The sequence below is a fragment of the Lepus europaeus genome, chromosome 5, assembly GCF_033115175.1.
Source record: "Lepus europaeus isolate LE1 chromosome 5, mLepTim1.pri, whole genome shotgun sequence".
NCBI classification, from domain to species: domain Eukaryota; kingdom Metazoa; phylum Chordata; class Mammalia; order Lagomorpha; family Leporidae; genus Lepus; species Lepus europaeus.
Window position 1 is genome coordinate 19,120,589 of NC_084831.1, and position 12,150 is coordinate 19,132,738.

Consider the following 12,150-nt stretch of genomic DNA (forward strand, 5'->3'; position numbering starts at 1 on the left):
CCAAACGCCCACGCCTGCGCTGCTCTGAGACAGTACCGATCCAGGCTGCTGAGAGGTGGCTCTGGCCTTGCAGAACCTCACAGGCTCTCAGCAAGGTGCGAGACTCCCACGTCCCCAGCCCCCCAGCAGGCACTTCTGGACACTGAGACAGTCAACCCCAAGCAGCCCGGGGCAGGCACAGCAGTCTGCTTATGGTGGTCCCTCCTTCCAATCCAATCTGGCCCTCGGGGTCTTCTTGAGGTACAGTTATTAAAGAGTCCCTGACAAAAAAAGTCTAGGAGCAGCCACAGCATGGAGGAAGGGGGGCGGGGCTGATAATCACAGAGAGCCAAGGCACAGAGATAGGGTAGGGTGGGCTGGGAGAGGCAAGTACAGGCTGGCTTCTAATCCCAGCACCGAACGTGGCCCAAGCATCGTTTCCTGCAGCTGGACTGAGGAATCCCCGTGTGCCCCGCTCACAGCACAGGTCTCCCTGCATCTGTACCGGGTATGGCAGACCAGAAAGCAGTGCTGCCCCTGGGAGCCTTGGTCCTCAGGTACGGCTGGACTTCAGGCTCAAGCCCCTCTGCTGGGTGGCCCTGTGCAGGATACAACCCGCACACGGGGAGCAGTGGCCTCCATGGTTGGAGCTCCAGGGCCTGGAGAGTGGCACTGCACCTGGGATGTCACGTGCTGCGTAGAACACCCTCTGCGGGCTGAGCAGCAGAGTCCTGGAGGAGCTGGGAAAATCTAGACCCCAGCTCCAGCTGTAGAAACCCAGCCGCCCAGGTCTGCACGGAGCTGCGGCCGTGGTCTCTGTTCCACAGGATGGGGTTTGTTGGTCGTCAAGAACAAGGCCTCCTTTAAGGGACACCAAGTAACATTTAGAAGACAATGTGAGGGTTCAGAAACGCCTGGGGATCCAGGGTGAAAACAAGTACAACATGCTCAGATCCAGGACGACGGTTGGTGTAACTCAGAGATGTAACTCGTCAGATCACTTGTACTCATACAGCAGGGGCTATGAGTCGCACAGCTGATGCACATAACCAAGATACGGAGTGGGAGTTCGGCTGACCCATCTCACTGCCGCCTGTGTGCCAGCCTGCTGCTGGCTCCCAGGATTCTCGGGAGGTTAGGCATGGACAAGAACTATGAAGGCCAAGTGGAGGCGACTGGAGGAGAACACCATGTGGAAGGCACCCATGGCCAACCTGGTGTCTTTACCTGCTGTTTGAATGCGGGCCTCGCAGAACTCCTGGCAATCAGGTTTTTGGAGCCCTGAATGGAGTCCGACCCTCACAGTACAAACAGTGCCCTGGTTATGATTCTGAAAGCAAGGAGTTGGATACAGCAGTGCACCATGGGTCAGAACGTGGCAGGCTGTATGCGTTATCTGATGAAGGAGGATGAAGATGCTTACAAAAAACAGCTCTCAATACATAAAGGACGACGTTAACTCCAGACATGATGGAGATGCACAAACAAGCTCATGCTGTGAGCCAAGGGAATCCAGAGTGAGAAGAAGCCCAAGAGAGGTTACGGGCCAGTGTTTAACTAGTCTTTAACTGGTGTCTGTATCAGTTTGAGTTCAGGCTGCTCTGCTTTGGAACCAGTTCCCTGCTAATGTGCCTGGGAGGCAGAGGTCTGCCACCCACTTGGGACACCAGAATGGAGTTCCTGGCTTCAGCCCTGGATGTAGTAGGCATTTAGGGAGCGAACCGGCAGAAGATCTCTCTCCACATCACTCTGCTTTTCAAACACAAATGAAAACCTTTGAGAGATAGAGATGGGGGGGGGGTGTTACAGAGAAGAGTGGAACTGTCCCCAGACACCCAGACATCTCTTGCCCAGAAGACTGGGTACGCAGCAGGAGCAAGCGTCCTCAGAGCTCAGGAATGGGCTGCTGAGCACCAAGCCAGTTTTCTTTTTCTTTTTTTTTTTTTTAGGGAGACAGAGAGAAAGGTCTTCCTTTTGCCGTTGGTTCACCCTCCAATGGCCGCCGCAGTAGGCGCGCTGTGGCCGGCGCACCGCGCTGTTCCGATGGCAGGAGCCAGGTGCTTCCTCCTGGTCTCCCATGCGGGTGCAGGGCCCAAGGACTTGGGCCATCCTCCACTGCACTCCCTGGCCACAGCAGAGAGCTGGCCTGGAAGAGGGGCAACCGGGACAGGATCAGTGCCCCAACCGGGACTAGAACCCGGTGTGCCAGTGCCGCAAGGCGGAGGATTAGCCTGTTAAGCCACAGCGCCGGCCCCAAGCCAGTTTTCTATGAAGATTTTTCTGATAGACAGTGAACTTATTCACCAAGCAACTAAAGAAAGAAAAACCGAAGAAATTCTACCTCCCCACATCTGAGGAGGGTCCCGAGGTCCTGAGGCTCCGTATCTTTGGAGGGTCCACTGTGACCCTGAAGCCCAGCCAATGTGCAGCCTGTAGAAAGCGCTAGTGAGGCCGGCACCGCGGCTCACTTGGCTAATCCTCTGCCTGCAGCGCCAGCACCCTGGGTTCTAGTCCCGGTTGGGGCACCAGGTACTAGTTCCAGTTGCTCCTCTTCCAGTCCAGCTCTCTGTTGTGGAGGATGGCCCAAGTGCTTGGGCCCTGCACCCGCATGGGAGACCAGGAGGAAGCACCTGGCTCCTGGCTTCAGATTGGCGCAGTGCACTGGCCATGGTGGCCATTTGGGGGGTGAACCAATGGGAAAAGGAAGAGCTTTCTCTCTCCCTCTCCCTCTAATTCTGCCTGTCCAAAAAAAAAAAAGTGCTAGTGAGCCTGCAGAGCGCCTGCAGAGCTCAGCTACCTCTGGGAGGAGGACTTGCTCTTTTTGTCTTTTTGTACTGATTGGACTTTTGACCTAGAGAAATAAGTCCGACTGATGAAATGGTTGCTTCGGGGCCTGCAAACCCTGGGTCTCAGGCTGGTCCTTAGGACAGAGGCTGGTGGGCCAGACCCAGGGAGAGCTGCAGTGCACAAGCCCAGCCTCCAGGGGGCAGCAGCCACCCAAGTCCGGGGATATGTCTGCATGAGACTGGGAGTCCACAGTTGCCAGATCTTCCAGTTTTTCAAGACAGGCCTGAAATTAGATTTCATGTGGAATTGTCAAATAATTCAACAATTCGAGACACAGCATGGGACAATCACAACATGCCTTCGGATTGCTGCTGGCTGCAGGCCACCAGCTTGTGCCTTCAGATTTAGGATGTAATCAAGGATTGGGTACCTCGGAGGCCAGTCTGCAAAGCTAGGGCAGAGCCATTCTTCGCTTCTAAAAAAGCATACTGATTCCCCATGGGGTCCACACTCGGAAGCTGCGGGCCTCCGAGTCACTTGTCCACTCATAATTAATTCAATAGCTACTTATTAACCTCCCATTATGAGCCAGGCGGATCCTGATCCAGTGGCAAATATGACAGTTCTACTCTCAGGGACCCACAGGGACTCCCGATCCCAACACAAACCGCATAACGGACTAAGTTTGTGATGCATGAGGGACTGTGGGATGGCACGGGGGGTTAAAACTTGGGCTTGCAGGGCTGGTGTTGTGGTGCAGCCGGTTAAGCTGCTGCTGTGGCACCAGCTCTCCTATCAAAGCACCAGGTCAACTCCCAGCTGCTCCACTTCCAATCCAGCTCCTTGCTAATGTGCCTGGGAGAGCTGCAGAAGACGGCGCAAGTGCTTAGGCCCCTGCCCTGATGGAATTCCAGGCTCCTGGATTCGGCCATTTGGAAAGTGAACCAGTGGGTGGAAGCTCTCCCTCCCTCCCAATCTCCTTCTAACTCTTTCAAATAAATAAATTTTAAAAAGAAATTCTTAGCTGCTACTACTAAGCACCAAGAACTGTGACAACACCAAAGAGGGGAAACCAGGGTTAGCACAGGGAGCCCCACCAATGCCACCCCTACCCCCACCCCAGGAAATACCAGGGCTTTGGCAGTGAAGGGAGCAGGAGTCCCGCGGACCGAAGCCCATGTAGAGGCTCAGTCCTCTCTCCCGTCATTTGGCCGGGCTGGCAGCCATGGAACACCTGCCTCATTCCCACTTCTTCCTCCCTGGGATCCAGTTTCAGCAGCCCACTTGTCCCGGTAGGATTTGGTGCCCAAGGCCAGGGAAAGGACTGTCCTGGGCCACCCTGGGGGAAGCCGGGCCTTTCCGGTCATGGGCCAGAGCCCCTCCACCGATGCCCTACATTCTTACAATGTAGGTGCATATACAAAGCAAGCAGAGACCCTCCCTGTGGCCCTGAAGTGCAGAACACCAGCTCCCCCTGGCAGGGCTCCCAGCCACAGGGTCTGGACTTGCTGCTTCAGCTGAGCAGAGGCTGCGGCAGGTGTCAGGAGACTCCGCTAGCTCCCTGCAGCAGCTCGGGGAACACTCCACTCCTCCTTCCCTCCCAAACAAGAAGTCTGGAGCAGAAGCTACTTAGCTGACTCAGCCAAGCACCTCATCCCATCCAGGAGAAAACTGGAGCCCAGGACTAAGTACTTCCTGAAGCTCAGAGGTTAAGCAGCAAAGCTGGCATTTCTATCTCACGGCTGGGATGTGCGCCCTCCTTTCCCGGCAACATTGCTATCTCGAGCTGGGGGCTCGGGTGAGCCTTCGGGTAGAAGTCAGGGCACTGCGGCTGGCTGGAACCAGCTAGGAAATCCTCCTTCAGGCCCATCTCAACTCCTCGGCCTTCTCCTGAGGTCTGCTCTTCTCTCCACGGACCCTGGGTGAACACCAGCTTACTGCCATCTGCAGGACACCTGGTGTCATTACTCCAAATGTCTACCTTCACACCCACTCAGAGCTGTTCCCAAGATCCTGAAAGCCCCACCTCACTCCCTGCAAACCTTTAACACCTACTGTGTGCCAGAGACAGGATCTACGGCCAAAGCCGAGCCCTGCACACATGGCTCCCCTCTCCCCCGTCACTCACGTACTGCTCAAACTATCTGTATATTAAACCAACTTCGACCTTGCTCCAGTGGCTCTATGTGCCAGTTCACTCTTCATACTGTTTTTTAGAACTCCTATGATCATCTTAGTCTAAGATTAAGTCAATTCAAGACACACTGAAACTGCATCAGCTCCAACCCAGAGTATAAACCAGATCACTCCTTAGCTGCTGGTTGAAAATGATAGTCATTAGTTATATATAGTGCTAAGTATACCCTAAACACTTCTAAGCGTGCTCTCTCCACACACTCATTCACTCCTAACACGAGATACACTGAAGTAGGCTATTATTTTGCTCATAAATAAGTTTAGTAAAACCCAAGGTAAGATAAAGTCAGAGTTGGGGCTGGCATTGTGGTACAGTGGGTTAAGCCTCCGCCTGTGTTGCCTGCATCCCATATGAGTGCTGGGGTAACTCCTGGCCGCTCCGCTTCTGATCTAACTACCTGCTAATACACCTGGGAAAGCAACAGCAGATGACTTGGGGCCGTGATACACACATGGGAGACCTGGATGAAGTTCTAGGCTCGTGGCTTTGGCCTGGCTCAGCTCTGGCCAATGAGGTAATCTGGGAAAGGATGCAGTGAATGGAAGATCATCTCTTTCTCTGTAACTCGTCTTTTCAAATAGATAAATCTTTTAAAAACACACGACTATTAACAGAGAGAGAGAGACAAAGCCAGAATTGCAAAAGCATATGCATCAGCAACACGTGGACCCCACTTACCAGCAGTCATCCCACACCCATCCTCCTGTAAGTGCTTGGCTTCCAACAGCTTTTATATGATGTCTGAGAAGCAAATTGTCCTGTGTAATTAGGCCATTTCCCAAGTGGCCTAGGAAAGTCGCCAAAGGCTTTCCCTGAACGGAGACAATGATCTGACATGGTGGGTATCACAGCTTCTAGACACAAGCTGAAGCCATCTGCCAACTCTGGCCACCCAAGTCCAATGCTACTCGGGGAAATAAAGTCCCTTTCTATCATTCCACAGAAGTGGGGACACGGCAGGCAAAGCATTAGGTGGCACCCCTCCCCCGGCTGCAACAAAGCAAACCAACCAGCTAATGTCCTAGGAGCTTAAGGTTCCCTCAAGACCGTTCTCCAGAAACACCATTTGTGCCTTTAATCTGCCTCTTTAACAGGGACAGAGGAACAAAAAAATGCTTGTTTGCAAATAAACATCTGAAAGAATATAGTAACAGCTGATCTGGGCCGAGGCACCCACACAAAGTGATGATTGTGGGAGAAGACAATGCAAGCGACTCTGGAGCGAGAAACTCGAGGGCAGGGAACTCGCAGGGCTGTGCACGCTGGGTACTTCACTGGCCCAGAGGCCTCCTCTGTAACAAATATGAACTCGAGGGTCTCTACGGCTTGGTCATTTATCACCCGAATAAAAACAAGTCCCGGCCACCAACAGCACTGTGCAGTTTTATTAACCATTCAAGTACAGTAGCATCTGGTAAGATGGGGACATAATTGGGATTGAAAAGTGAACAGATAATCAGCGTCTAACGGTTCGGAAGGAGCCACTACATACTCTTTTCACAAACATGTTTTCACAGAGCCAATACAGTACTAGCCATTAACCCAGTACACCAAGTGTACTGAAGTAGAAAAGATGCAAGAAAAATAGCTACATTAGAAAGACCAACACTTTAGAAAAAGAGTCAAACACTTTCAGTTTCTCCCCTTAGCCCCTAAAACAACATCTTACGGTCTGGGTCTACCTATACAGTCCTACATCAGCTGCTAGGATATTTGTCAGGAGGGAACAAATGAACGACACTGGCCAGTACAGTCTTTGGATATTTAGGAAGGGGAAGGGGAGAAAGTCAATTCTCAGAACTTAGTCAGCTTCAGTCTCATCAGCGGGGTCTTTGGATTCTTTGTTCTTCCGCACTTCCTCAATGTGCTTATCCTGAAAAGAAACGGGGTCGTCAATCAAACCACAAAGCCTGTCAGGTCGGGTCACACCCACCGCCCCAGCCCCAGCCCCAGGCCACACTGTGCAGCCCGTGGGCATCACACAGCTGGAGTCCTGACATCATCATCTGTGAACCTCCTGCAGAACTTGTGGAACCTGGAAACTTCCCAGGAACGTGCAGTTACGCTGGGCGGCACTCAAGATTCCCCCTGAAAATCGGACTCCTCTCAAGGGGTCCAGCCTCTCAATTGATGACAGAGACACCAAGCACCTTTGATCAACGCAGGAAGTCCAGGCAAGCACTGATACGATACATCGACCTCCGGCCCTGCGCCCTCTGCCAAGCAGGCACCCACCTTCTCTCGCAAACGCTCCAGCTTGGCAGCCATCTGGGCCTCCCGGTTCTCTTTGTTGGCCTCCATCTTGTGGGTCAGTTTCTCTTCCGCCATTTTGCTGAAGTTGTTGTTCTCTTCGATCGCTTTCTGCAGCACTTCTTTCTCGTGCTCTCGTTTCTCGGCAAGCTGCTTCAAGACCTCAGCTTCATGGGACTGGAAGAAAGTGTACAGGCTAGGCTCTGCAGTGCATGGAGCAGCACTGGTTAGAATGACAGTAGAAACTGCGTATCAGGGAGACTGGAGAGACAGAGCGCGAATACAGCTCCTCTAACTAACGCTGAGGTTAGCACCTGAATTCTCCCTATCATAAATACTGCAAAAATCATTTTTGCTAGTGTTTGTATTTACTTTGGAAAGCTGCCCACATTTGTTCAGTGATTTCATGCCCAAGTGTTAAGACATCCTCCCAAGATCTACTGCTTCGTGGAATCCTGGTGACTCCAACAACTGTTCCCTTAGGAACGGCACGCCGCTGAGAAGCATTCTGGTTATTGACCTTCCAAGGCTGCCCAGAGAAATCTCCTCACTGCAGAAACTTTAGCCAGAACTGACAGAAATGGACACATACCTCCTCCCACCGCCCCACAACAAGTGACAGAAAATTTAAAACTAAGCCTCCAAATTACTGTGTAAACGAGGATTTCTACTGTGAGAAGGCAAACGCCCCAGGCTGGGAAGAGCTTGCTGTCACAGAGTGGGTACGTGGGGCAGCGATGGCTTGGGGGGCAACTGCAAAGCACCTGCCCCTGGCTCGGCCAGCCCTGCCATGCCGAATCCCTGTCCTCAGCCAGTCAGCATGTGACACACCAGCCAGGAACCAGAGGCCATCGTCAGCTTCTGAAGAACCCCCCCTGCGCAGCCTACGATGACATTGCTTCCTCCTACTGCACGAACGCCAGGCACGGAGAAGGACACAGCAGTGCAAACCCTGCCACTCTTCCTGGGGAAATGATTCCCAGTGTTGACAGTGGGTCAGGGCACACACAGGGCAAGTGGCACGGAAAGGGACAGGGCACAGCTACAGCAGCTTAGCAAGGAGACCACATGTGCGCGTGCACAGCGGTCTGCAAATCAGATCAACACTTCACCTTTTGGTGCCTTAGTTTCCCACTTCAAAATTAAACCCATCTATGCCAATTAGCGCTGCTGGGAAGAGGGAGACTGACAATTTATGTAACGTCATTTACGAATATCTGTTTCTCATTTTATTTGAAAGTCAGACACAGCCAGAGATTTCCATCTGCTGGTTCACTCCTCAGATGGCTCCATCAGCCAGGGCTGGCCCAGGCAAAGCTAGGAGGTGACTCCAGCCAGGTCCCCTCTGTGGGCGGCAGGGCCCAAAGGACTTGAACTTTCACCTGCTGTCTCCAGCGTGTCCATCAGCAGGAAACTGGAATCAGAAGTGCGGCCAGGACTCAAACCCAGGCACTTGGGCATCTTAACCACCGTCCCCAAAGACCACCCCTGCATAAACTTCTCAAAGAGAATAATGTTGACAGGTGGAACGTGTACCAAAATGCCAACAAGGCTTATTTCTGGGAAGTGGGGTAATAAAATATTTTTAATTTCCATTTATAAACACTGAGTTTCCCAATTTTTCTACAGTAAGGATATTAATACTTGTTGATTTTTCTGACTAGTTGTTTTTAAAGATGGCTACTTGATAACAGAATGGCTTAGATAAAAGAACTTGCAAACCAGTTGAGCAGCACAACCATATTATCAGCAATTTAAAACGTTTCTATTGTATAGCTTTCAGAAAACAAAACCAGAGATAATCACCTGCCAAACATCTGCTGTTTTGCAAAGAGAAGCACAGGGGGCATGAGCTTTGGTTTATGCCAAAGTGGGCTTGCATCTGGTCCCCACACCACCTGTGTGACCTGAGGAAAACGTTCCCAAGACTATCTTCCAGCCTGCCTGCCTGGGACAGCGTCTGCCCCACAGGATCGCTGAGTTAGTGCAGGGGCTGGCACAACACAGCAGCTCAGCAAACAATGGATGCTGCTCTCTGCCAGCTACCGGCACCGTTAATCTCCAGCGATGATGACGGTGTACCTACAACTGTTTTCCTCCTATTATGGAAATCAAACAAATCTGCCCCATTTCATTATAAACATCTTGTTTTCTGCAAATTGTGATGTTTACCTTGCGTCTTTCTTCAGCAGCTTCTAATTTCTTCTGAATTTCCTCCAGGGAAAGATCCTTCTTCTTTGGAGGGGAAAGGGGGAAATCTGGGACAGACTCTTTCGACCGAGGGCTGAGAATTAGCTCAAAAGCCTGGCCCGAAGCACGCTTCTCCAGTTCTTTCACCTGAATATCTGCAGTTGATCATATTTATGACAAATGAGAAAAATGGGCGTCTCCAATCAACTGTCCTCTAATTTTCTAAAAACCAAGGCAACTGAATGAATAGAATTAAGGCTGATGAAGATGATATGCCTGCAGGCAAGAAATCATTATTGAAACGCCACCTCCCAGAAAAACAGAGCTCAACATGCTTGAACGAATAATGACTATTCTGAGACATCAGTATTTGACAGTCACTCTCATGAACAAAAGAAAGACTCGTGCGAACGCCACAATTTTGCTTTGGACAAGCCAAATCATCTGATAATGAAACAGTCATGAGTCCTTAGTACATTCTTTTCTTTTCTCCTCCTTTACATGAATTGGATTTTTGAGAAGACCAAAACACAAGTGCCACATGAAAGCCTTAACCTGAGCCGCCTGTTCATCACCATTTCAGCTTATCTAAGCATATCACCTACCAGAAGACGCCATGGTGAAGGAAGACAAGAGACTGGCAGTGCGCTACAGAGTCCAGTGGTGAGGGAAGCCCTGAAAACGACGTGCAGAAGCATGCCATCAGTGTCTTTGCATTTCCCTAGGTCACCCACACAAAGGAACCTCACACCACCTCCACATAAATCAGTGACAGAAAAATCACTACGTGGAATTAAATAAGACATCATGAATCAGGGAAGAGGACGAGCAAAATCGATCAAATACTGCAGCACACTGGGAAATCGGAATCGAAGAACAAAACACGGATTGCAGAAAATCCAGTGAATGGAGATGGCTCCTTCCAAAAAACGACACTTGGATTTCTTAAAATTAGCAGAGGTTAAGGGGCAAGGTTGAGGGATCCCCCACCCCCCCACCCCGGGCCCCAAGCCGAGAAAATTCAAATGCCACTCGCGGGGCGGGCCCGGAGCCATCTTATCACTGCCGACCACAGCGCATTGTGCGCACCGACACCCGCCCTGCTTTGTCTGCGTCTGCCAGGGTGGATGACAAAACGCCCAGGCTGGGATCCACCAATAATGTGGAGCGCCTATTGTTCGTGACGTCTCAGCTACCTGCCCAACAGCGGGCAAAATGAAATTTCAGCAACCTCTGGGTTCTAAGTTATCACATTTGCTGCCATATGTCACGACACATCCTACACCCTTTGTTGATTTTATTTTTTCAAAGTCACGATTTTTGCAAGACCCCACGCGATCACCGAAAACACAGGACCACGGGTTCCCAACAGTCAGGGGCGGCGAAATCGCCTCGGCGCCGCAGAGCCCGGGACCCGGCATGGGCGTGGTCCCGGCCGGGCGGGGACGCCGGGCCGCGCCCGGCCAATCAGAGCACGCCCTGCACTCCGGCCCCGGGCCCCGCCCCCTTCCTCCCCGCGCCTTTTCGAATCTCCGCGAACTCCCAACACCCTAGAGCCCGCGCGCGTGGGAAGGGGAGGGGTGGGCGTGGCTAACGGTCCAATCCGGGTAACTCCGCCCCTCCCGGGCTCGCCGCGCGCGGACGCCCCCCCCAACTCCCGCCAAAAACACCTCGAGGCCGCCGCCACCTCAGCCGCAGCACGGCGGGTGGGGCAGGCGGCGGGAACGGTTGGCCCGGCACCTCCGCCGCCGGCTCGCCGCCTCCTCCCGTCGCCCCAGTCCCCGGTCTGCCGCCCCCCGCGCTGTCTGCACCCTTGGCCGCGAGGGCTGGAGCGCCTTGGCGGGGCGCCGCCCCTCAGTCCCCCACGCGGGTCGCCGCGGGCAGGGGACGCGCCGCGGGCCGCCCGCCGTCCGCAGCTCCCTGGAGGCGCCGCCCCTCCCCTCCCGACAATGGGGACCCCAGAGGGGCCGCGCCCGCAGAGGGGGAAAGGGAGGGGGCAGAAGGAAGGAGGAAAACGAGGGCCCACGCCCCCTATTGTCTCCTGGACGGCACCCCCGAGCTGAGGCCGGGAGCTCCCCCGGCTGGCCGCGCCCCCTCCCCACGACAGCCGCGCCCCCAGGGAGCGGGGACAAAGCCGAGGCTCCGCCCGAGCCACACACAAAGCGCTGCGACCCCCGCCCTCCAGCCCCTCCGAGGCCGCCGCCCCGCCCGCCGCCTTCCAGCAGGGGGCGGCGGCTCCGGCGCGGCCCCTCCCGCCCGCCGCGTCCCCCACGCCGGGCTCAGCCCGCGGCCGCCGCCGCCGGCTCCGGGGGCCCCGCACCCACCTGCGCAGTCCGAGCCGCCTGGCCACACTCTGAGCACCAACAGACCTGGGCGCGCACAAAAGCGCCAAACAGCGGCACGTGACTCCCCCGCAGGGCTCCGCATTGGCTGCGCGCGGCGGCACGTGCCGGCCCCTCCCCCGCCGGCGAGTGGGCGCCGCCCCCCGGGACCCTGGAGCACCTCGGGAAGCGTAGTCCGGGCTGCAGGGGCAGGGGGACAATGCGGGGGTGGGGGGCGCTCAGGGGGCCGCCCCAGGGGTGAACCCGGGGCTGGGGAGGCTGTCTCGCCGCGGGGGAGTGCGTTGCGGGGGCCCCCGGGCCGGGGTCCGAGCCAAGTCTCTTGTCCCTAGGAGAAGGGCGGGGCAGGGCGGGGCCGGGGTCCCTCCCCACCTCTCGGACGGTGGCCGCCCGGACTCCGCCCCTGTG

General features: G+C 54.3%; 1 protein-coding gene across 1 annotated transcript; it reads right to left on the reverse strand.

Annotated features, from left to right (window-relative positions):
* Window positions 1–6,324: 6,324 nt before the first annotated feature.
* Window positions 6,325–11,791, reverse strand: STMN1 (stathmin 1). Its single transcript, XM_062190672.1, has 5 exons — window positions 11,728–11,791; window positions 10,009–10,078; window positions 9,386–9,558; window positions 7,199–7,390; window positions 6,325–6,836 (listed from the first exon to the last, which is right to left on the reverse strand). Exons 2-5 carry the CDS (start codon window positions 10,019–10,021, stop codon window positions 6,765–6,767), a joined length of 450 nt encoding a protein of 149 aa, XP_062046656.1. The 5' UTR covers window positions 10,022–10,078; window positions 11,728–11,791; the 3' UTR covers window positions 6,325–6,764.
* Window positions 11,792–12,150: the final 359 nt, after the last annotated feature.

What these genes read in the sequence shown, in the direction of transcription:
- STMN1 (XM_062190672.1), bottom strand. An exon ending in CTGCTGAAGAAAGACGCAAG is followed by an intron (nt 7,391 to 9,385) that starts GTAAACATCACA and finishes ACTTTCTTCCAG; the next exon opens with TCCCATGAAGCTGAGGTCTT. An exon ending in TGGAGCGTTTGCGAGAGAAG is followed by an intron (nt 6,837 to 7,198) that starts GTGGGTGCCTGC and finishes GTTTCTTTTCAG; the next exon opens with GATAAGCACATTGAGGAAGT.